Source organism: Chiloscyllium plagiosum, unplaced genomic scaffold, assembly GCF_037043375.1.
Source record: "Chiloscyllium plagiosum isolate Xiang-an unplaced genomic scaffold, Cpla_swu_hap1 HiC_scaffold_43, whole genome shotgun sequence".
In the NCBI taxonomy this organism is placed as follows: domain Eukaryota; kingdom Metazoa; phylum Chordata; class Chondrichthyes; order Orectolobiformes; family Hemiscylliidae; genus Chiloscyllium; species Chiloscyllium plagiosum.
Window position 1 is genome coordinate 9,702,167 of NW_028270181.1, and position 24,731 is coordinate 9,726,897.

The following is a 24,731-nucleotide window of genomic DNA, read 5'->3' on the forward strand; positions in this document are numbered from 1 at the left end:
CTCACACCAACAAGGCATTTAACGGGTTAATGTTGTGCTGGCTGCTAATTGGTGGGGAGAGATAGCCAATCAGTTACCTGGATGTTCTGCGATTGGTCCCTGCTGCTGGAACGCAGGGGAAAGACCTTCTATCGTAAAGTGGCACCCGTGCTGACCGACCTTCTGGCGTAAAGTGGGTGAGCGCGTGGCCGTAATCCGGGGGAGCGGAGCAGCGCAACTCGAGGGAAAGGGGGGCGGAGATCGACCATCTGCCGTAAAGTGAGGGTCAGCGGCGGCAGGGGTACTTGACCTCCTGCTGTGAAAGTGTCGTGAAGCCCGACCGTTAAACTGCCATGGCGGCCTTTCCCGCCGCTGCCACCGTCCTCCTCCTCCTCCTGGAGGCCTCAGTGCCGCCGGTACGCGGGCGGCGGGAGGCCCAGGCTTTCGAGGCGGCCTCGGCGGTGGAGTTCGGCAAGGCTAACGGTAGCAGTGAGCGGCAGCAGCGAGGGGGATCCGGGGACACGGAGCTGCCGGTGCTGCTGTGGTGGAGCGAGGATCTGTTCCCGCATTTCCCCGGCGGAGGGAGGACGTCGGAGCGGATCGAGTGCGGCCCGATCCCGGGCCCGGGCCAGGCCCCAGGCCGGGCGGCCCGCGCCTCCTGCCTGGTCACCCGCAGCAAGCGGGCCCTGGGCCACCGGCGGACGGCCGCCGTCCTCTTCTACGGCACGGATTTCCGAGCGGACCGGGCCCCGCTGCCCCGCCGCCGCCGACACACCTGGGCCCTGTTCCACGAGGAGTCGCCGATGAACAACTACCTGCTGTCGCAGGCCGCCGCCATCCGCCTGTTCAACTACACCGCCACCTTCCGCCGCCACTCGGACTACCCCCTGGCCCTGCAGTGGCTGCCCGCCGCCCGCTACCTCCGGCAGGCGCCCGGCACCTCCCTCCGCCGCAAGAACCAGCTCCGCCGCCTCGGCACCGCCCCCGTGCTCTACCTGCAGTCCCACTGCCCCGTGGCGTCTGACCGCGACCGCTATGTCCGGCAACTGATGGAGCACCTACAGGTACCGCCCGGGGGGGGGGGGGGTCAGTAAAGGGGGGAGGGGGAGGGTCAGTAAAGGGGGGAGGGGGAGGGTCAGTAAAGGGGGGAGGGGGAGGGTCAGTGCGGGCTGGGGGGGGGGGAGAGGGTCAGTGCGGGCTGGGGGGGGGGGGAGGGTCAGTGCGGGCTGGGGGGGGGGGGGGAGGGTCAGTGCGGACTGGGGGACGGGGAGGGTCAGTGCGGACTGGGGGACGGGGAGGGTCAGTGCGGACTGGGGGACGGGGAGGGTCAGTGCGGACTGGGGGACGGGGAGGGTCAGTGCGGACTGGGGGACGGGGAGGGTCAGTGCGGACTGGGGGGGGGAGGGGGAGGGTCAGTGCGGACTGGGGGGGGGGAGGGTCAGTGCGGACTGGGGGGGGGGGAGGGTCAGTGCGGACTGGGGGGGGGGGAGGGTCAGTGCGGACTGGGGTGGGGGAGGGTCAGTGCGGACTGGGGGGGGGAGGGTCAGTGCGGACTGGGGGGGGAGGGGGAGGGTCAGTGCGGACTGGGGGGGGAGGGGGAGGGTCAGTGCGGACTGGGGGGGGAGGGGGAGGGTCAGTGCGGACTGGGGGGGGGAGGGTCAGTGCGGACTGGGGGGGGGAGGGTCAGTGCGGACTGGGGGGGGGAGGGTCAGTGCGGACTGGGGGGGGGGAGGGTCAGTGCGGACTGGGGTGGCGGAGGGTCAGTGCGGACTGGGGGGGGGAGGGGGAGGGTCAGTGCGGACTGGGGGGGGAGGGGGAGGGTCAGTGCGGACTGGGGGGGGAGGGGGAGGGTCAGTGCGGACTGGGGGGGGGAGAGGGAGGGTCAGTGCGGACTGGGGGGGGGAGGGTCAGTGCGGACTGGGGGGGGGAGGGGGAGGGTCAGTGCGGACTGGGGGGGGAGGGGGAGGGTCAGTGCGGACTGGGGGGGGAGGGGGAGGGTCAGTGCGGACTGGGGGGGGAGGGGGAGGGTCAGTGCGGACTGGGGGGGGGAGGGTCAGTGCGGACTGGGGGGGGGAGGGTCAGTGCGGACTGGGGGGGGGAGGGTCAGTGCGGACTGGGGGGGGGGAGGGTCAGTGCGGACTGGGGTGGCGGAGGGTCAGTGCGGACTGGGGGGGGGAGGGGGAGGGTCAGTGCGGACTGGGGGGGGAGGGGGAGGGTCAGTGCGGACTGGGGGGGGAGGGGGAGGGTCAGTGCGGACTGGGGGGGGGAGAGGGAGGGTCAGTGCGGACTGGGGGGGGGAGGGTCAGTGCGGACTGGGGGGGGGAGGGGGAGGGTCAGTGCGGACTGGGGGGGGAGGGGGAGGGTCAGTGCGGACTGGGGGGGGAGGGGGAGGGTCAGTGCGGACTGGGGGGGGGAGAGGGAGGGTCAGTGCGGACTGGGGGGGGGAGGGTCAGTGCGGACTGGGGGGGGGGGGAGGGTCAGTGCGGACTGGGGGGGGGGGAGGGTCAGTGCGGACTGGGGGGGGGAGAGGGAGGGTCAGTGCGGACTGGGGGGGGGGAGAGGGAGGGTCAGTGCGGACTGGGGGGGGAGAGGGACAGTGCGGACTGGGGGGGGAACGGGGAGGGTCAGTGCGGACTGGGGGGGGAGGGGGAGGGTCAGTGCGGACTGGGGGGGGGAGGGTCAGTGCGGACTGGGGGGGGGGGAGGGTCAGTGTGGACTGGGGGGGGGGGAGGGTCAGTGCGGACTGGGGGGGGGAGAGGGAGGGTCAGTGCGGACTGGGGGGGGGGAGAGGGAGGGTCAGTGCGGACTGGGGGGGGAGAGGGACAGTGCGGACTGGGGGGGGAACGGGGAGGGTCAGTGCGGACTGGGGGGGGAACGGGGAGGGTCAGTGCGGACTGGGGGGGGAGGGGGAGGGTCAGTGCGGACTGGGGGGGGGAGGGGGAGGGTCAGTGCGGACTGGGGGGGGAGGGGGAGGGTCAGTGCGGACTGGGGGGAGAGGGAGGGTCAGTGCGGACTGGGGGGAGAGGGAGGGTCAGTGCGGACTGGGGGGGGAGGGGGAGGGTCAGTGCGGACTGGGGGGAGAGGGAGGGTCAGTGCGGACTGGGGGGAGAGGGAGGGTCAGTGCGGACTGGGGGGGGAACGGGTGGGGTCAGTGCGGACTGGGGGGGGGACGGGGAGGGTCAGTGCGGACTGGGGGGGGACGGGGAGGGTCAGTGCGGACTGGGGGAGGAGGGGGAGGGTCAGTGCGGACTGGGGGAGGAGGGGGAGGGTCAGTGCGGACTGGGGGAGGAGGGGGAGGGTCAGTGCGGACTGGGGGGGGACGGGGAGGGTCAGTGCGGACTGGGGGGGGACGGGGAGGGTCAGTGCGGACTGGGGGGGAACGGGGAGGGTCAGTGCGGACTGGGGGGGGACGGGGAGGGTCAGTGCGGACTGGGGGGGGACGGGGAGGGTCAGTGCGGACTGGGGGGGGACGGGGAGGGTCAGTGCGGACTGGGGGAGGAGGGGGAGGGTCAGTGCGGACTGGGGGAGGAGGGGGAGGGTCAGTGCGGACTGGGGGAGGAGGGGGAGGGTCAGTGCGGACTGGGGGAGGAGGGGGAGGGTCAGTGCGGACTGGGGGGGGACGGGGAGGGTCAGTGCGGACTGGGGTGGGGGAGGGAGGGTCAGTGCGGACTGGGGGGGAGAGGGAGGGTCAGTGCGGACTGGGGGGGGAGAGGGAGGGTCAGTGCGGACTGGGGGGGGAGGGGGAGGGTCAGTGCGGACTGGGGGGGGAGGGGGAGGGTCAGTGCGGACTGGGGGGGGAGGGGGAGGGTCAGTGCGGACTGGGGGGGGAGGGGGAGGGTCAGTGCGGACTGGGGGGGGAGGGGGAGGGTCAGTGCGGACTGGGGGGGGAGGGGGAGGGTCAGTGCGGACTGGGGGGGGAGGGGGAGGGTCAGTGCGGACTGGGGGGGGAGGGGGAGGGTCAGTGCGGACTGGGGGGGGGAGGGGGAGGGTCAGTGCGGACTGGGGGGGGAGGGGGAGGGTCAGTGCGGACTGGGGGGGGACGGGGAGGGTCAGTGCGGACTGGGGGGGGACGGCGAGGGTCAGTGCGGACTGGGGGGGGACGGCGAGGGTCAGTGCGGACTGGGGGGGGACGGCGAGGGTCAGTGCGGACTGGGGGAGGAGGGGGAGGGTCAGTGCGGACTGGGGGGGGACGGGGAGGGTCAGTGCGGACTGGGGGGGGACGGGGAGGGTCAGTGCGGACTGGGGGGGGAGGGTCAGTGCGGACTGGGGGGGGGAGGGTCAGTGCGGGCTGGGGGGGGAGGGTCAGTGCGGGCTAGGGGGGGTCAGTAAAGGGGGGGTTAGTGCGGGCTGGGGGTGAGAGAGTCAGTGCGGGCTGGGTGGGGGGGGAGGAGGGTCAGTAAAGGGGGGGTTAGTGCGGGCTGGGGGGGGGTTAGTGCGGGCTGGGGGGGGGTTAGTGCGGGCTGGGGGGGGTTAGTGCGGGCTGGGGGGGGTTAGTGCGGGCTGGGGGGGGGTTAGTGCGGGCTGGGGGGGGGTTAGTGCGGGCTGGGGGGGGGTTAGTGCGGGCTGGGGGGGGGTTAGTGCGGGCTGGGGGGGGGTTAGTGCGGGCTGGGGGGGGGTTAGTGCGGGCTGGGGGGGGGTTAGTGCGGGCTGGGGGGGGGTTAGTGCGGGCTGGGGGGGGGTTAGTGCGGGCTGGGGGGGGGTTAGTGCGGGCTGGGGGGGGGTTAGTGCGGGCTGGGGGGGGGTTAGTGCGGGCTGGGGGGGGGTTAGTGCGGGCTGGGGGGGGGTTAGTGCGGGCTGGGGGGGGGTTAGTGCGGGCTGGGGGGGGGTTAGTGCGGGCTGGGGGGGGGGTTAGTGCGGGCTGGGGGGGGGTTAGTGCGGGCTGGGGGGGGGTTAGTGCGGGCTGGGGGGGGGTTAGTGCGGGCTGGGGGGGTCAGTGCGGGCTGGAGGGGGAGAGGGTCAGTGCGGGCTGGAGGGGGAGAGGGTCAGTGCGGGCTGGAGGGGGAGAGGGTCAGTGCGGGCTGGAGGGGGAGAGGGTCAGTGCAGGCTGGGGGCTGGGGGGGGTTAGTGCGGGATGGGGGGGGTTAGTGCGGGATGGGGGGGTTAGTGCGGGATGGGGGGGGTTAGTGCGGGATGGGGGGGTTAGTGCGGGATGGGGGGGGTTAGTGCGGGATGGGGGGGGGGTTAGTGCGGGATGGGGGGGGGTTAGTGCGGGATGGGGGGGGGGTTAGTGCGGGATGGGGGGGGTTAGTGCGGGATGGGGGGGGTTAGTGCGGGATGGGGGGGGGTTAGTGCGGGATGGGGGGGGGTTAGTGCGGGAGGGGGGGGTTAATGCGGGCTGGGGGGGGTTAGTGCGGGCTGGGGGGGGTTAGTGCGGGCTGGGGGGGGTTAGTGCGGGCTGGGGGGGGGTTAGTGCGGGCTGGGGGGGGGGTTAGTGCGGGCTGGGGGGGGGTTAGTGCGGGCTGGGGGGGGGTTAGTGCGGGCTGGGGGGGTCAGTGCGGGCTGGGGGGGTCAGTGCGGGCTGGAGGGGGAGTGGGTCAGTGCGGGCTGGAGGGGGAGAGGGTCAGTGCGGGCTGGAGGGGGAGAGGGTCAGTGCGGGCTGGAGGGGGAGAGGGTCAGTGCGGGCTGGAGGGGGAGAGGGTCAGTGCAGGCTGGGGGCTGGGGGGGGTTAGTGCGGGATGGGGGGGGATAGTGCGGGATGGGGGGGTTAGTGCGGGATGGGGGGGTTAGTGCGGGATGGGGGGGGTTAGTGCGGGATGGGGGGGGTTAGTGCGGGATGGGGGGGGTTAGTGCGGGATGGGGGGGGTTAGTGCGGGATGGGGGGGGTTAGTGCGGGCTGGGGGGGGTTAGTGCGGGCTGGGGGGGGGGTTAGTGCGGGCTGGGGGGGGGGTTAGTGCGGGCTGGGGGGGGGTTAGTGCGGGCTGGGGGGGGGTTAGTGCGGGCTGGGGGGGTCAGTGCGGGCTGGGGGGGTCAGTGCGGGCTGGAGGGGGAGTGGGTCAGTGCGGGCTGGAGGGGGAGAGGGTCAGTGCGGGCTGGAGGGGGAGAGGGTCAGTGCGGGCTGGAGGGGGAGAGGGTCAGTGCGGGCTGGAGGGGGAGAGGGTCAGTGCAGGCTGGGGGCTGGGGGGGGTTAGTGCGGGATGGGGGGGGATAGTGCGGGATGGGGGGGTTAGTGCGGGATGGGGGGGTTAGTGCGGGATGGGGGGGGTTAGTGCGGGATGGGGGGGGTTAGTGCGGGATGGGGGGGGTTAGTGCGGGATGGGGGGGGTTAGTGCGGGATGGGGGGGGTTAGTGCGGGCTGGGGGGGGTTAGTGCGGGCTGGGGGGGGGTTAGTGCGGGCTGGGGGGGGGTTAGTGCGGGCTGGGGGGGGTTAGTGCGGGCTGGGGGGGGGTTAGTGCGGGCTGGGGGGGGGTTAGTGCGGGCTGGGGGGGGGTTAGTGCGGTCTGGGGGGAGGTTAGTGCGGTCTGGGGGGAGGTTAGTGCGGTCTGGGGGGGGGTTAGTGCGGGCTGGGGGGGGGTTAGTGCGGGCTGGGGGGGGGTTAGTGCGGGCTGGAGGGGGAGAGGGTCAGTGCGGGCTGGGGGGGGGGGAGGGTCAGTGCGGGCTGGGGGGGGAGAGGGTCAGTGCGGGCTGGGGGGGAGAGGGTCAGTGCGGGCTGGGGGGGGGTCAGTAAAGGGGGGGTTAGTGCGGGCTGGGGGTGAGTGGGTCAGTGCGGGCTGGGGGGGGGGAGGATGGTCGGTAAAGGGGGGGGTTAGTGCGGGCTGGGGGGGGGGGTTAGTGCGGGCTGGGGTGGGTGAGTGCGGGCTGGGGGGGGGTTAGTGCGGGCTGGGGGGGGGTTAGTGCGGGCTGGGAGGGGGGTTAGTGCGGGCTGGGAGGGGGGTTAGTGCGGGCTGGGAGGGGGGTTAGTGCGGGCTGGGAGGGGGGTTAGTGCGGGCTGGGGGGGGGTTAGTGCGGGCTGGGGGGGGGTTAGTGCGGGCTGGGGGGGGGTTAGTGCGGGCTGGGGGGGGTCAGTGCGGGCTGGGGGTGGAGAGGGTCAGTGCGGGCTGGGGGTGGAGAGGGTCAGTGCGGGCTGGGGGGGGAGAGGGTCAGTGCGGGCTGGGGGGGGGGTCAGTAAAGGGGGGGTTAGTGCGGGCTGGGGGTGAGTGGGTCAGTGCGGGCTGGGGGGGGAGGATGGTCGGTAAAGGGGGGGGTTAGTGCGGGCTGGGGGGGGTTAGTGCGGGCTGGCGGGGGGTTAGTGCGGGCTGGCGGGGGGTTAGTGCGGGCTGGCGGGGGGTTAGTGCGGGCTGGGGGGGGTTAGTGCGGGCTGGGGGGGGGTTAGTGCGGGCTGGGGGGGGTTAGTGCGGGCTGGGGGGGGGTTAGTGCGGGCTGGGGGGGGGGTCAGTGCGGGCTGGGGGGGGGTCAGTGCGGGCTGGGGGGGGGGTCAGTGCGGGCTGGGGGGGGGGTCAGTGCGGGCTGGGGGGGGAGAGGGTCAGTGCGGGCTGGGGGGGGAGAGGGTCAGTGCGGGCTGGGGGGGGAGAGGGTCAGTGCGGGCTGGGGGGGAGAGGGTCAGTGCGGGCTGGGGGGAGAGGGTCAGTGCGGGCTGGGGGGGGGGTCAGTAAAGGGGGGGGTTAGTGCGGGTTGGGGGGGGAGGATGGTCGGTAAAGGGGGGGGTTAGTGCGGGCTGGGGGGGGTTAGTGCGGGCTGGGGGGGGTTAGTGCGGGCTGGGGGGGGTTAGTGCGGGCTGGGGGGGGTTAGTGCGGGCTGGGGTGGGTTAGTGCGGGCTGGGGGGGGTTAGTGCGGGCTGGGGTGGGTTAGTGCGGGCTGGGGGGGGAGAGGGTCAGTGCGGGCTGGGGGGGGGAGAGGGTCAGTGCGGGCTGGGGGGGGAGAGGGTCAGTGCGGGCTGGGGGGGGAGAGGGTCAGTGCGGGCTGGGGGGGGAGAGGGTCAGTGCGGGCTGGGGGGGAGAGGGTCAGTGCGGGCTGGGGGGGGAAAGGGTCAGTGCGGGCTGGGGGGGGGGGGAGAGGGTCAGTGCGGGCTGGGGGGGGGGGGAGAGGGTCAGTGCGGGCTGGGGGGGGGGGAGAGGGTCAGTGCGGGCTGGGGGGGAGGGGAGAGGGTCAGTGCGGGCTGGGGGGGAGAGGGTCAGTGCGGGCTGGGGGGGGGGTCAGTAAAGGGGGGGGTTAGTGCGGGTTGGGGGGGGAGGATGGTCGGTAAAGGGGGGGGTTAGTGCGGGCTGGGGGGGGTTAGTGCGGGCTGGGGGGGGTTAGTGCGGGCTGGGGTGGGTTAGTGCGGGCTGGGGGGGGTTAGTGCGGGCTGGGGGGGGTTAGTGCGGGCTGGGGGGGGAGAGGGTCAGTGCGGGCTGGGGGGGGGAGAGGGTCAGTGCGGGCTGGGGGGGGGAAAGGGTCAGTGCGGGCTGGGGGGGGGGGAGAGGGTCAGTGCGGGCTGGGGGGGGGGGGAGAGGGTCAGTGCGGGCTGGGGGGGGGGGAGAGGGTCAGTGCGGGCTGGGGGGGAGGGGAGAGGGTCAGTGCGGGCTGGGGGGGAGAGGGTCAGTGCGGGCTGGGGGGGATCAGTAAAGGGGGGGTTAGTGCGGGCTGGGGGTGAGAGGGTCAGTGCGGGCTGGGGGGGGGGAAGGAGGGTCGGTAAAGGGGTTAGTGCGGGCTGGGGGGGCGTTAGTGCGGGCTGGGGGGGCGTTAGTGCGGGCTGGGGGGGGAGAGGGTCAGTGCGGGCTGGGGGGGGAGAGGGTCAGTGCGGGCTGGGGGGGGAGAGGGTCAGTGCGGGCTGGGGTGGGGGGGAGAGGGTCAGTGCGGGCTGGGGGGAGGGTCAGTGAGGGAAGGTCAGTGCGGGCTGGGGGGAGGGTCAGTGAGGGAAGGTCAGTGCGGGCTGTGGGGGAAGGTCAGTGAGGGGGGTCAGTGCGGGCTGTGGGGGAAGGTCAGTGCGGGCTGGGTGGGGAAGGTCAGTGAGGGGGGTCAGTGCGGGCCGGTGGGGAGGGTCAGTGAGGGGGTCAGTGCGGGCCGGTGTGGAGGGTCAGTGAAGGGGGGGTCATTGTGGGCCAGGAGGGAGGATCAGTGAGGAGCGGTCAGTGCGGGCCGGGGGGGGAGGATCAGTGAGGTGGGGGTCAGTGCGGGCTGGGGGGGAGGGTCAGTGAGTGCGGGGGGGTGTTAGCGCGGATGAAATGATATCAGTTTATTGATACAATAACACCGGCGGAGACCAACCGAGGTCCGAATCTCGGCTGGTCTGCTGTTCCCGCGCGCTGCTACACGTTATATACCTTTCTTTGTCAGGATGTGAGGATTTTGAGTATGAATGGGGTGATAGTTCCCCACCATCGCTGGAGTAGGTGCAAATGGTGGGTTTCCTGCTGTCCCAGGAGAGTTGCAGTGTACACACAATAGGGTGCTAATTGGATTATGCAAACGGGTCCGGGTACTATCTGCTTGTCTCTCTCTGTGAGGGCTGGGGGCTAGCACCCCCCTTTGTTCCCTTGGGGTGCTGGTGTGTATTAGTCTGCTCGTTCCTGTCTGGTGGATGCCTGTCCTTTGTGTCAGGATGGTTTTGTATTGATGAATATGGGTGTGTCAGTCTCTTGATATGATTAGGAGATGGTTTCCATATTAATTAGTTCTGGAGTTTTGGTCCATGAGTCATGGTTTGTGTCTGGCCTAGTGTGGATTTGATCTGTTCTCTGGCTCCCATCTCCCGGTCACGTGCTGTGTTCTGTGGGTTTAAGCTGCGGCTGCCGTTTAAAACACAAAATGAATTCCTATAGTTTTACCGATGTAGGCATAGTCCCGTGGCAAATGTGGGGTGGCTCTGATGCCCGCTTGCAGTCCCCCCTTTCGGCAAGGGGTTGGACACGTCCACACCCCCGATGCCGATATCTTGAAAGTCGGTTCCTCGCCCGGTACGTTCCGCCGGCCGTCATGATGCAGTCATTGAGCCTTTGGATAGTCCCGGGAGATGGTTACATTAACTCGAGCCCTGTGTGCTCGTGGTGCCTGATCGCCCGCCAGGAGTCTATGGCGTGGAGCATGGTCTTTCTAGCCTTTCGTTTCTTGTGCTGACCATGAGTGACACGCCACCAGGAGCCAGGCCAGAGCCAGCAGTAACTGTATGCCTACAATGGTGTGCGAGATGATTCGGCCCCAATCCCACACCCTCTGTGCCCAGCCCTGGGACTGCAGAGCTGTCTCTGTGTCCTCCTCTAGGTCCTTTATATGTGATTGCAACTGGTGGTACAGTTTCACTGAGTGTCCTACCCGGGTCCTAAGCTCCCGTAAGACCTCGGCCAAATGTGGGATGGGGGTTTGTTCGGGCTCCTGATATTCCCTGAGGGTGTCCCTGAATTTGTCGGTAGTTTGTATGGACTCGGGGTTCCGTCGTCGGACCTCTGAGATGTGAGCTTGCCCAATAGTGACTGGGCGCCTGGGGGGTGAAGCAGAACTCGTGCTGGGGAATCGGTCACTGCTGTTCGTTAAACCAAAATGAAGTTTCAAGAGTGGAAACACAATACTGTCCCCTTCCACCATACCCCGCCCTAGTGAAGTGGGGGTCCGTGGGTTCCATTTCAAGGATGCAAGGGAGCCCTGTGTCCAATTGAACCCGCATTCCACTGTTTCACTCCTTCGTAAGGGGTGAGGGCAGATGGTAATTGCCCCCCCGCCGCTTGCAGCCTGTAAGGCGGCACCCCATACACAGCGCCGTTTCGAGATATGGCTGTGTGGTGAGCTAAATGATATTTGAGGGAACCGTTTTCCCGTATGGCTCCGATGTTCTCAATGTGAAACAAGGAAAATGGCCCAGACCCTGGGGTGACCACGGGGATCAGGAGGACAATCCCAACTCCTGTCGCCTCACTGACCTCACAGTCGGGAATCACTGGGTATACTCTGGCCATACCCTTCAGAGTCCGGCTGTCGAGCGGCCCGGAGCGCCCTGCGAGTGAGGCCAGTTTGGCACTGTCGATCCAGTCGGACGCCTCCCCCCTTTGGACGTGGTCAAGATTATGCCGGATCTGGGCTACCATCCACAGGCCATACACATGGCACAGCTGCTCCTCGTGGATATGGGCCATGTTTTCTCTTTCCCGGTCTATAAGGCGGTTAATGGTGTGGGCGTGTGTTTCCAGGACTGCAATGCCGTCGAGCTGGATGTATGCTCCCTCTTCCCCCAGGAGTGCCTGATTTGCGAGAGACCTCTGTAGCAGGTCCCTCATTACCCCTTTTAGTTGCTCGATCTTTTGGATAAGGCCCTGGATGTCTAGGGAGTTTACTACGGATGTCCCCGTGTTGAGTCCTGTGAGAGCATCGTTGACTATGTCCCGCCTGTGTCGTTGTGTGTGTGTTATGTATGTCGGTCCGGTAGTGGGTTGCCCCCATGGCGCCTATGGCCCTCTGTATAACCTCCTTCCCCATCATGGCGTATAGGTTGCGTACCTGTGCTGTACAATTGTCCGGTACCCGAATGCCCGATATATTGACCAGCACAGGTACGACCTCGTGTTGGACGTTGTCATAAAGGGCCTCTCCCTCATCCCACAATACCGTTCCCCCCTCGGGCCCCGGTCCCAGAGAGAGACATGGCAATATCTCGGGAGTCGTGGTTGGGGCGGGTGGAAAGCACAAATACAAGGAGATTACCGCGGCATTGGTGGGCTCATAATACCTGCAAACAGACAGAACCCGTAAAGTAAAAGCATCAAAGGCCAGGGCAGAGGTGAGGTCCTCTGGCATGGCACACATTGTCCCGAACATGCAACCCCCCAAGTCCATCGCCTCAGCACGCCGGAGGCAGGCCGGCCGCGGGTCGTGCAGAATAAACAGAGTGTCTGTTCGCCCGGGAGGACCTCCAGCCAGGCGTTGTAGAACGCGTCGATCTCGTCGGGCTTGTCCCTTGTAGGAATACAGATGGCGTCGGACGCGTTGATGGCAACCCCGTGGCGGTAGAAGTTGTCATGTATCTCGGGGAAAGAAGGCATCAGTTGTAGGGCGAAGAGGAGAGCAGGAAGGAGAGCGTTGCACCGGTGAAGCATGATCTGTGGGAAGAGAGAGAGAGAGGGGGGCACCCTTACCAAGGGCGTAGGGTTAGTGTGTGTAGGAGCAGGCCCCCCCGGACTGGTCCACCCGTCGCGCTGTAAGGAGAAAAAGGAGGCGGTTAGAGTCCAGTCAAAAGAGGGGTGGGGGTGTCTGTCAGGTCGGGGCTTAAGGGAAGGGTTTAAGCTGGGACCAGTGTTTCCATCTGTCCTTTCCTTTCATGTCAACACAGGCGCAAGTGTCGCTGATGAGGATGATTTTGTGCGGTCCCAGCCACCGGGGGGCGAAGCTGGGCCAGTCAGGGGCGGCCCTGACCAGGACTTTGTCCCTAACGCCGGGAAGGGGTTGGGCGGGCAGATGCGGTTGCAGTTTTGTCTGGTCCCTAATGTCCTGGTCGCGCGCAGTTTGTCTAAGGGCCCGCAGCTGCACGTCCAGCTCCCTGATATAGCACGTCATCCTGTCCCTCAGGGGGGCCATGTCTTCCCCACCCCGACCATGACGTTCTCTGGTAGTCGCATGGCCCTCCCCGTAAGGAGCTCGAAGGGAGTGAGGCCAGTGGAGCGGCCTGGGGTGGCCCTTAAGCGCATCAATATGCAGGGCAGAATGTCCACCCAGCCCTGCCCTTTGAGGGTCCGGTTCATGCGCTCGACCATCCCGGAGCTCTGGGGATGGAACGGGATGTGGAAGCGCTGTCTGATGCTAGGAGGCGGCAGTAGTTAAAAAGCCCCAAGACGCAGCGGATTCCCCTGACTGTGTCCGGCCGTGGCATGTCGGCGATGGTCGACTTGCGGTCGGGGGGTAGGGTCTTGCTTCCCTGGCTGATGTCGTGTCCCAGGTACCGGACTTTAGCCAGTCCGACCTGGGCCTTCGTGGGGCTTATTTTGAATCCTGCCCGGCCGAGGGACTGCAGGACGGCGGCCAGGGCTCCCAGGTGGTGGACGCGATCAGAAGGTCGTCTACATACTGTCGGAGGGTGTTCGAGAAGGGGGAGAGGTCGCACCCCTCCAGGGTCCGGCTCATGACCCTGTGGAAAATGTTAGGGCTGTTGTGGAAGCCCTGCGGCAGGCAGGTCCATGTATATTGTTTGTCCCACAGCATGAAGGCAAACTTGTCCTGTGAGTCACGGTGCAGGGGAATGGATCAAAAGCCATCAGGCTTGGGCTGCAGGGTTTGTGGGAGCTGGGGTCGCTGTTGACCCCTTGTCTGGGGCGATCCTGGTCGTGGGGGCGCGAGGAGTGCGGTTGTGAAGGTGACTGGCCCCCCTTCGGACCCGGACCCCAGGGGCGTCGGAAAGAGAGCGGGCATTGGGCTTTGCGGTGCCCCGTCCGTTTGCAGCGGAAGCAAACATCCGGTTCGTCCGTCGAAACTGCTGCAACGGCGGGCACCACTCGGTTGTCAAGGGACATGGCCCAGTTCTCAAGCTCTGAAAAGGTGACATAGGGCACCAGGCCCGTCCGTAGGACTGCCTGGTGTGTGGGGTTCAGGCCGCCTTTGTATAATTGGACGAATGCGGGGTTCTGCCTATCAGCGTCGGGAACCCCGCTGTGTGCTCGGAACGCCTCAAACTTGCGGACCCCATATATCTGGGCGCCCTCCCCAGGTTTCTGAGTGATACCCACAATGGCGTTCCAGTCGACCGATGTATGGCCGAGTGCCTTGCTGACATCAGCCTTGAAGTCGGCGAGGGCAACCTCCTTTTCACGACGGCTGTCGCTGAGGTCAGCGCACCAGGACCCATTCTGGTGCGCGGGCTGGAGCCTGGACCACAGGTTCTCCGGGAGTTTGGTCCGGACCAGGCCGGCATGTCCCTGTTGTGAAGGTTGTGGCAGATCTGCATCTCCCTAAGCCTCTGCCAAAATTCAGCGTTATTGTGCCGAGGCTTAAGGGTGGGGAGCCTGTCCAGAAGTTTCATGGTGTCGCCCGGGGTCAGGGAGACGTAGGTCATCTTAAGGCGGGGGTTATGGGCAAGGGTCGTGGCCCGTCCCCTCTCCCCTCCCTCAGGGATATATTCAACTTTCACCGGGGCTGCACGGGCATAGCCCGTGCGCGATTTCCGGGGGTCCGGATTGTCCGTGAGCCCCTCCCAGTCCCAGGTGGGGGACGGCGGGGTGCTGGGCGCATCAGATAAGGTCGGTAAAACCGTACGGGCAGCAAGCGCCTGGGCTTCTAGGTGCTCTGTGGCCTGCTTTTTCTTGTCTTGGACATAAAGCTGAACCTTGCCAGCAAGCCTAATGTGTGCCTGTAGCACCAGGACGCAAGCTTTCTCGTACCTATCTTTCTTCTGGCGGGCCCACCACTCGCGCTGTACATCCAGCGGGTCGCCAGCCTGAGCGAAACATAGCCTTAATAACTTTTTATTCTCGTCGGCTATAAAACGGGTAAGGGAACCCTCCGGCCCCCAATCTAGGTCTTCAGCTGCGCTTCCACCCATGATAGGGGCGCAGTGGGTGTAGCTTGACAGAAGCTAAACTAAAGTAAAGCTAGCAGGCGTGCTAAGGGATGTCGCTGGCACTAGCTTATTAATCTCCCAGTCGGGGAGCCCACTCCCTGTAAGTCGAACACTAGCCCCGCGGGCAGGGGTGGGGATAATCTCCGTGTCGATTCCTGAGCGCGCGACCCCGGGTTTCCGTGAGTCTCTCTCTCTCCGCCTGACGTTCAGCGGCCGTGTGTACCCCATGAACACTGGGCGTGAACCAGGGCCCCGAGTGCAAGGTGGGGGGGGCGGTGTACACAGACCTAACCGCGCCTGATCCTACAGAGGCCAACACCTTGGGACTGCGAAGTCAATGGGCAGAGTGTGTAACCGTCGCTTGGCCCAGAGGCTTCGCGTCTCGGGCAGGTTTGGAGGACTTCCCTTCTTGTAGCGCGCATAGACCTCCCAGCCTCTACCGCGTACGCAAGGAAGGCGCTAAAACCGGGCTCAACGTACAATGGGGTCCCCTATCTCCCACTGCAGAGGTCAACCAGGAAGGCTTGTTTGGTCGGTTTTTAAACAGGGAGAGTCAATCTGTCGGGGTCTCGTACGTAAAGTCGTCGGTCCAAGGATAGTCCGTCAGTCACCGTAGCACATTAACAATAAACGACAATAATAATAATCACGCACACGTTTACTAGTGTTCCGCTACCCCAATCGCCCACCCACGAAGGATCTCTCTCACGCGCGCGCGCGCGCACACACACACACACACTCTCTCACTTTTAAAGAGTACTCTACCGTTACACGACTGCCGGACTCACTCTGTTCACAGGTTCAGATAACGGCCGGCAGTGAAGTCCCTTGCGGGGCACTGGGAGACTTTTACGCGAGAAGTAAAAGAGTAAAGATACTCACCCAGTGCCGTCGCAGGGATCCAGCAGCCGTCGTTAATCTCTGACGAGCCCCCAATTGTTAGCGCGGTGTCAGTGAGGGCTGAGAGGGGGGGGGTGGGTCAGTGTGGGCTGAGAGGGGGGGGGTGGGTCAGTGTGGGCTGAGGGGGGGGTGGGTCAGTGCGGGCTGAGAGGGGGGGGTGGGTCAGTGCGGGCTGAGAGGGGGGGGGTGGGTCAGTGCGGGCTGAGAGGGGGGCACGGGTCAGTGAGGTGGGGGTCAGGGTGGGGGGGGGGGGGTGCGGGTCAGTACGGGCTGGGGGTCAGTGTGGGCCGAGGGGATAGGGGAGAGTCGGTGCGGGCCGAGGGTGGGGGGTGTCGATGCTGAAGTTCTGTGATTCACATATTAATGAACCAAAACCTGCAACCCTTTCTAAGAGATGAAAGCCTTAAAAGCAATCTAGGTTTGTTCAATATAATTTCAGTTGCATGATGCTAATCTTTTCCTATAAATTGTCTTATGACCCTGTCCCACAGCTACCTGATGAAGGAGCAGCGCTCCAAAAGCTCGCACTTCCAAATAGACCTGTTGGACCGTAACCTGGTTATGTGATTTTTAGCTTTGTCCACACCAGTTCAACACTGGCTTCTCCACATCATGTCCTAACATAATTTACTGTTTTATGTGACCTTCCAATTATAACTCAGCCTAGTTAAAGATAAAAGACACGCAATGTAACATCACAGTAGGTGGCAGTGTAAATCTACAATAAGAGGCGATATCACAATATTCACTTCAGCACTGGGTCCAGTCAATTGTAGACAACAAACATTAAAGCTGTTTGAATTATTCTATACTGATTGCTGCAGTATTGCTGTCACAGTAGCTATTGATAGAGTTTTATTTGAAATTTAAATTAATTTATATTTAAACATTTAATCTTACAACCTTTAGGCTAATATATCATTTGTTTTTGAAAATGTTGGGTTTTCATATTCAGTAGCAATAGGGAGCATCATAATCTTGTTTGTTGAAAGATTTTGTTTGATAGTTTAACTGCCTCCAGTAAAGGCCACAAGGCCTTTGGCAATGAAGCTATGAAGTAAGGTAAGAGCCTGTGGTATTAGAAGCAAAGTGCTGGTACGGACAGAGGAGTGGCCCACTAGCAGAAGGCAGAGTGGGGATGAAGGGGTCTTTTCAGGATGGCTTCTGGTGACTAGTGGAGTTCCACAGGGCTCAGTGTTTCACATTATGAATTCATGATCAGGATGAATGAACTGAGGGCATTGTTGTCATCCCCGTGTTTGACTAAGACGGACCAGATTAACAGTCCCAATCAGGGAATTCGTATTCTATAGTGTCTACTTGACTGACCTCATTACAATCATTACAGTCTACTACATTCTATTCCGTTCATTTTCCAATGCTAAGGCAGAATCCTTAGTGGTTTGGTGATCAAATGTACCTCATGATTACATTAAGTTTGTAGTGTTAACAATGACTGACTGAAATTAATTGTTCTAAATTAGAGTTTGATACTAGTGAACTTGTGTTAACACAACGAGAAGAGCGGGTTTTGTGTGAAATTGAGTTGCTACTTAACTAGGGTGACCAGACTGGCAAAGGTCAAACCCAGGAAACAACTAAAAACTGGTTTTTAGTAGTTACATGTTGACAGACCAATGGCAGGTTTCTGGGGTTGGTAGTGGATGCTGGGAGAACATATGATAACATCTGTCAAATATAAAATAAAGCAAAGAACTGGAGATCTGCAACAAAAAAGAAATTGTTGGTGAAACTCAGCAAGTCCAGCAGTATCTGTGGGAAGAAAGCAGAGTTAATGTTTTGAGTCTGATGACTGTCCGAGCTATGATATGTCCAACCAGAGATGGCAGCCTCTATTCTGTGGATCATTTAAAAGACTTCTTCACAGCAAGTTCAAAGATGTCAAGGGGCTTGTGGGTGAGGGATACAGGTCGTCTGCATGTAGTACAATGAGGTTGTTTGACAGGAAGAATTTTCACGTACTTTCTCCTCCAGCATTGGTTTAAAGTTTTAACTGGAAAGTGTAAACCAGGACATTTGAACTATCTTTAGGAAACTGTCAGAACAGCAAGGCATTTACTGAGAAAATACAACTGTCATTGTGAAAACAGGATATCTGTGTCACCCTCTGATTATCCTTGATATGACACTCTTTACAGCCAAATAAAAAGGCCTTTTGTTCTCCCCTTGGTAAGAGCTATCCACATATTTTTCTTTTATTCTGCCCAGATTTCACCTCTACTATCGTTAAACCAAAGAGCAATTTCTGTTACCTCAACTGTAATATAAAATGACCCTAGAGATACATATTGACTGACCTTCACTCAACTTTGTTTTCTTTCCTTCTCCCACATGTAGATTGATTCTTACGGCCAGTGCCTGCAAAACAAGAATCTGCCTAATGATCGATTGGTCGACACACTAACAGCCACAACTGAAGATGCAGAGTTCATGAATTTCATAAGCCAGTACAAATTTCACCTCGCCATGGAGAACGCGATATGTGACGATTATATGACTGAGAAACTATGGCGCCCAATGCACTTGGGAGCTGTGCCGATCTATCGCGGTTCCCCAGTGGTCCAGGATTGGATGCCCAATTCACATTCTGTAATTCTAATCGACGACTTTGAATCGCCAAAGGATTTAGCAGACTATATCAACTTCCTTGACCAAAATGACAATGAGTATTTGAAATATCTAGAGTACAAACAGCCAGGTGGCATCACCAACACTTTGCTGCTGGAGAGTTTGGAAAAGAGGGAATGGGGCGTGAATGATATTAACAAGCCTAACTATTTGAATGGATTTGAATGCTTTGTTTGTGAGAAGGAAAATGAAAGATTGCAGGCAGAGGAAGCTCACAGACAGCAGCCAGATAAATTTAAAATGCCAGCCCCTAGAATAGCTGCTTACAATCATATGGGCTGTCCATTTCCAGTCCCTGGGCATGGAAGCATTGATGAGATTCCTGAAAATGACAGGTAGGTGACTGCCATCAACTTGTACTAAGGAACCTATTTCTTAACCATCCAAAGTGATCTCCTTTCATAAGGACAGCTGATTTATACATCCAGCTTTGACCAAGATTTCTGCAGAGTTGCCAAAATGAAATCCAAAAGCTATTCTTTTCAAACTATGGATGTTTCCCGTCATGGAAAGACAAATCAATCTCTGACCATCTAAACTGGGAGCTTAATGTATAACTGTTTACTTTGTCCCCTGGTAAAACTCTCCTTGTGAACAATTTCCCATTAGCCTCCAAGAACTAGCTCTCAGACTGTTCTTTAAAATACATTAGCATGACAACAGAAACACTTTTTTTTATATACCCAGAACTCGCAAATGCACCCAAACATTTCTTTTCCATCACCAAATCACCTGTCTTTCAGAAACACCTAATTTTTAAAATTTAACCTATTGTTCAGAGATATTATTACGCGCCGTTGCAGCAGATGGGAATTGAACCCAAGCCTTCTGGTCCAGGGGTAGGGACATTACCATTACACCACAGTTGGAACCCTAAAGAAATAATTACAAGCTAAAATTTAGCCCCATCAGCTATACAAACCAAAGCCCGCATGCCTCTAAGTTCTATTAAAATATAGATAGTTCACACCTTTCATTACAGTGCCTTATCATTAATTAGAAATGGGTTTAATGGGGAGGAACTACAAAAGGACAGAATTTGAAAATGTTTGGAACAAACGGAACGGTGTGGAAAAGCACACTTTAAAGTAGAATGTAACAAGCAAAAAAAGTCAGCAGGTCGAGCAGCAACATTTTAAGTCCGGTGACCCATTTTCAGGTCTCTGGAATTAAAAGTTGACTGTTTTCCCTTCACTGGTGGCAGATCAGTTGAGCTTTTCCGTGATTTGTGGTTTTTTTGCTTGTTTCAGATCTCCATCTTCCACATTTCTTTCTTTAATTTAAGACGTAGAATGTCTTGGGCAGTGCCCAGACCCCGATTCTCAACGTTTTCCCTTCTGACGTCTATGCTGTGTTATAACAAACATTTTTTTTTTCTATAAAAGAATGTTATTTTTGTTTAAAGATTAATGTACAATTCAATATATGCTTTAATTCTATTTTACTTTCTTAATGGGAAAGTTGAGGCTGCTGTTGTGTACCAGGTTAAACCTTGGGTAAGGACATACTGCAGCCGCAAGCCTTTTTATGCCTGTTTGTGGGTGAAATGCTCTGTGCCCATTGCATAAATTAAATAGTACACCTAAATGTAATTTTTTTTTGAGTTGATTTGCAAAAGGCAGACTACCCAAGACCTGTATCTATGAATTCCCTGTGATCCCTTAATGATTTTGCTGCCAAATCTGCTTAAAAGGATTCTAGGAGCTGATTGACATGGTTGTAATGACAACAGCATGAGATGATGGGAGGCAGAATAACTTTTTTTAAAAAAAGCTACAATGTGTACCTCAGTCAGTCACAAGGATAGAGGCAGTGGAGACCTACCGTACAGCTGCAGTGGGCTGAATGACCTCTTGTATGATTCTATGATTTTTAAATTATTTCTTTCTGGGTGTGGTAACCTAAGCTGCTTCAGCATTTTTCTATTTCAGTCCAGTTGTAATTATTCCCATCACGTTTTCAGATCTCTGCATGAAATGTGCGGCCTGAAGTTTCTGGATTACCTGCTGCAGCTGGTGATGTATTAAAGTGTGTTGATATGATCTGTACAGGGCAAGACCAAGCAAGGAGTGGGTGCTTAAGGAAATTAGAATAATATGAGCTATTTAGCCAGCTGTCAATTTTTAACTGACAATTCTGTTGATGTTCCAAATCCTTTGAGCTTGAAACTTAATGAAACATTTTCCTTGTTTAATAGAGAAATAATGGGAGATTAGGAGAGTTTGAATTAGAAGCTTGGTTTTGAACTTTGGCATGCTGAAATGAGGCGATAGGGAGTTGCTGATAATGCTAAGAGTTATGGATTAAACCACACAAAACTAAGGTGAGTTAGTACCCATGCTAATGTTGACCTGCATGTTTGCTGGCATTTTTAATTTGCTTGATGTATTTTGTAGTTCACGTACGATTGAAATTCTGGCTCTGGGATTTTACAACAGTTGCATGGCAACTGCATAGACCCTGGAGGGTTTTCAAAGTACATTATAAGAAGTCAATATGCAAAGGAGGACTCCGCAGATAAGCTTTTTTGTTTAGTGCCATCAATATGAAACTATTGGAAAGCCATTCCTGCAGATATTTAAAATAACTTGCATTTACAGCACCCTTAAAGCAAAACACCCAATGTTTTATCAAATAAGTGGTGTGTTTATGCGTTGACACAATTATATTACAACTTTCACGAAGTACTGTGGTTTGACTTTTTTCCCCAGCATAATTTGCTCATGTTGCTTTCTCTTAGAAGCAACCTTTTTATGGAGGCAGGAAATAAATCATAGGGCTATAAGTGGTTTCTGACTCAGTTTAATTCGAATAAGGAGGTGTTCATAGGTTAGCTTATATGAAAAAAGATTGAGAGTGGTAAAGTGTGGAGTCTTGGTGAGTGTAGCAGTCCCTTCCAAACCCTATAAAATTGAGTTTTGTTTCCATTTTATTCAAACCTATTCATAAAGATGTGTTCACGACTGGTGTTCTGCGAATGTCTAATGATATTGATACGTTAGTGAGATAAAAATGAAGTGCAGTAACTACGGCGATGACAATGTTTTGACAGAAGAGAAACAAAGCATAGTAGACTTAAAATGAAGTCGGTTTGGTGGGATATTTTCCACCACTAATTATTGCATTCCCAATACAAATATTTCAATGAAATGTGCTATGGAGTTTAATTAGAAATTATGTTGCATAGAAAGTACAACATTAGCTGAATACTGTCTTTCAAGAGTTGAGGCTAAACATTACATTGACAAATGGCTGCTTTCTGTTTTGATGATGGTAGTTTGCCATTTCTGTTACCAGATGTCATAGAGCTGGATGTGAAAAGCTCTTGTCTCTGAGCCCTACATTTTAAAAAAAGTAACAACCAGTTTCAAGATTTGTTCTTATTTCTGTTAGGGGTTTTTTCAGAATCCAGACTTGATTCTGAAAGATGAGAATTCCTGTGAACACAATGTATAACAAGTTCACATTGAATTAATTTGAAATTAGATGAACATTTATACTTATTCAGGGGAATATCATTGTCATGGCCAATATTTGACTCCTCCTAATTGCCCTTGAAAAGGTGATGAGCTGCTGTTGTGAACTGCTGACACCAATTTACTATACCAGTATCTGCAGTGCTGTTGAATAAGGAGTTACAGGATTTTTACTTGGCTGCAGTGGAGGAACAGGAATATAGTTCCAAATCAGTGTGACTTGGAAGGGAACTAGCAGGTGATGGTGCACCTGGTATAGATGTCATGCATGGATTCGGGAGGTGCTTTCAAGTAAGTTATTACTTCATTTTACCCATGACTGTTTCATTGGTTATGTTGATCATTGTTGAGCAGTGAAAAGATGGCTTTGACTAGATGTTTTTTTAAAAAAGCAAACTTTGCAGAATGGTTTCTAAAGTGTCAGAAGAAAGCACCATACTCTCTTTCAGCAATAGATGAATTTGAATATTGAGAACCAATTAGTAAGACGGTTGATAATTCTATGCAACAGAATTATGGTGGACTGTTGTCAGGGTTATAGACCACAGCTGTGTGGACACTGTCTTATTGAAAATGTATCAAAGGAGCATGGATAGGTCTGTTGGATCAAGCATAGCATGGTTAATGAAATTAACTAATTAAGGGTACATTTGTAAAATTTCTTTGATCTAGAGTATGCTTTTCAGATAACATTGAGAGATGAGGTGCAGGAAATTACTAAATGTACCAATTACATGGTCTGAAGTTGGGAAATCAGGAGAATTGATAAGCTCATGTAAGATTTAAAGTTGAAAATCCTATTGATTTTTATTTTGAATGGATTAATAAGGGGACCAAGAGTTCCATGGTTTTGATCCTGCAGATGGTAATTTGTGTTTATGACTGGTGCAGTCAATCACAACTTGGGCACTGGGATTCTGCAGGAAGACAGAATTTCATAGGCTTGCAAATCCACATGTAATTTGCTCCAGGTCTTGGGTTTGATGGCATACTTGGCACTGTGTAGTTTGTTTTCCCAATGGCCTTCAGTTTGGCACCTATTTTCCTACCCACTGAAATATTGGTACTGGTATTTAAGGATTGCATTGATTATCTGAGTTTGTGAAAGGTTCTACTTAAATGCAAACCTTTTCTTATACAGTAGCCAGGGCATTATCAGCATAGGGATTTAATAAGGAATAAGAGGATTAAATGCAAGGAGACTTCTTTTAAGGTAGGAAATAGCTGCCACAATGTCTGAATTTATGGGGCCAGTTTTCACGAAGAAAGCTTTTTCACAAGATGGAATGATTTGATATTGTTCTATTGCAACAAGCCATTAAACCTAGCTTTTCTGTATTTTTAGATGTATGGCTGACAATTTTAGAAACTCAGCGCTAATATGTTCAGTCTCTTGAGTCATCCCACCATTTAGTGCAGCCAGACTTCATTTGTGTAAAACGTCCATTAAAGAAATTGCCCATCCTGTAATAAAATCAGTTGGAAACCTTCCAGTTATTGTCTACTCTCCTCTGCCCAGTTTCATTCCTCATTGCAAAGTCACCTTGTTGTCTTGATTCATGAAGTGTTGAATTTTTTTCTTTCTCCTTGATTGATTAGAAGCAAAACAAAGACTCGACAGCAGTAAAATGCTACTGTCAAAGTATCCCAACTTTCCACTCTCTGTGTAGATTCCAGTGCAAGTCAATCAAATGTTGACTATCTGACTGCATTATGGCTATTTTTGCCGTTTAGTCCTCAGAGCTATGTCATGGAATCGTGAATCATAATAAGTCGTCTTACCTCTGTTCATTTAACCACATGGAGCATAAACCTGTTGAGTTGAGTGTCCTGTTCCTGTCTACAGTACAGTTGGGTGCTGCGCAACTCAAATGCAATTGTACCTATTCTGTTAATATTCCAAATTTATTGCTCTGCCAAATTCTAATTACATTATTCAGTGCTTTGTATATTTTGAAGGTTCCGAAACGCACTTTTCCAAAAGAAATCAATTTTGTTAGCTAGTGTGCAACAAGTTTGGATGATTCATTGTGTTCATAAAAGATGTATTTCAAATATTTGAATAATTAAAGCAAAATTTTCAATTCTACACGGTCATTCAAAGTCTTGAAGTAGGCTCAGATAATTTATTATTGAGCGCTGTTGCCGTTTGGTAAAAGTATCTGCCCTTTTTTAAAAAAAGGGCAGATACTTTTACCAAACGGCAACAGCCGTTTTAAAAAAAGGAAAACAAAGTCATTACATCGTCAGATTGGGCAAATAGAGAGAACAGTTCTAGATAGGTAAAAATAAGTAGTGCAACTTCAAATTAAGAATATGGTCAGAAAATCAACAAAATCTTGCATTTGTATCATAGTAAAGTGTTTCAAGATGCTTCACAGGTGTATTATCAGCCAGGTTCTGGATTAGTGGTGCTGGAAGAGCACAGCAGTTCAGGCAGCATCCAAGGAGCTTCGAAATCGACGTTTCGGGCAAAAGCCCTTCATCAGGAATGTCGATTTCGAAGCTCCTTGGATGCTGCCTGAACTGCTGTGCTCTTCCAGCACCACTAATCCAGAATCTGGTTTCCAGCATCTGCAGTCATTGTTTTTACCTCTATTATCAGCCAGGATTCAACACTAATACATGAAGATAATGGGACAGATAACATAATGCTTAGTCAGAGGTTTTAAAGTGCATCTTAAAAAGGAGGAACAAACAGATTTTAAGGAAGGAATTCCAGAGCTTATGGCTCACGCAGATGAAGATACGGCCACTGTTGAGCAATTACATCTAGCATCATGCAAGAGGCCAATATGTGCCTTTATACTGTAACTGTAAATGAATTGGATGTGGAAAGGGAGCTTGTATGTTCATAGGAGTTTAAATTGAGTTAGTTTATGAAAATGAGACTGAAACTCTAGTCTTGTACTAGAGCCATAGAATATTTTTAAAAAGGCAATATTGAATATACAAAACTGACAGGCAGGAAAAGCCAGCTGAACCATCAAGACTACCACATCTGGGATGACTGGCGCATTGTGGTGAGCCACTTTGCGAAATAGTAGCTTCCGTTTCTCATTTCCATAAAAAGTATTGATCGACAGTCAAATTTTTCTCATTCTTCAAATTACTGCTGTGGTTCCAAGCTCAGACTAGCAATGGAAAATTTAGGATTGGTATCAGGAAGTTCTTCAAAGAACACAGTCTACTTCAGGTCAGACAGAGGGCAAAAGCCTTGGAGTTATTTGTGGTTTAATTCAATGCAGTGGATTTAAACTTCACTCTGCCTGCAATTTCGG

General features: G+C 56.5%; 1 protein-coding gene across 1 annotated transcript in view; it reads left to right on the plus strand.

Moving 5' to 3' along the window:
- Window positions 1-317: 317 nt before the first annotated feature.
- Window positions 318-24,731, plus strand: part of pofut4 (protein O-fucosyltransferase 4) — a 29,144-nt gene continuing 4,730 nt past the window's right edge. The window contains exons 1-2 of the mRNA XM_043679084.2: window positions 318-1,043; window positions 17,684-18,309. Of these exons, the coding sequence (XP_043535019.2) occupies window positions 333-1,043; window positions 17,684-18,309 (1,337 nt within the window). The 5' untranslated portion in view covers window positions 318-332. The remainder of the gene's footprint in view (window positions 1,044-17,683; window positions 18,310-24,731) is intronic.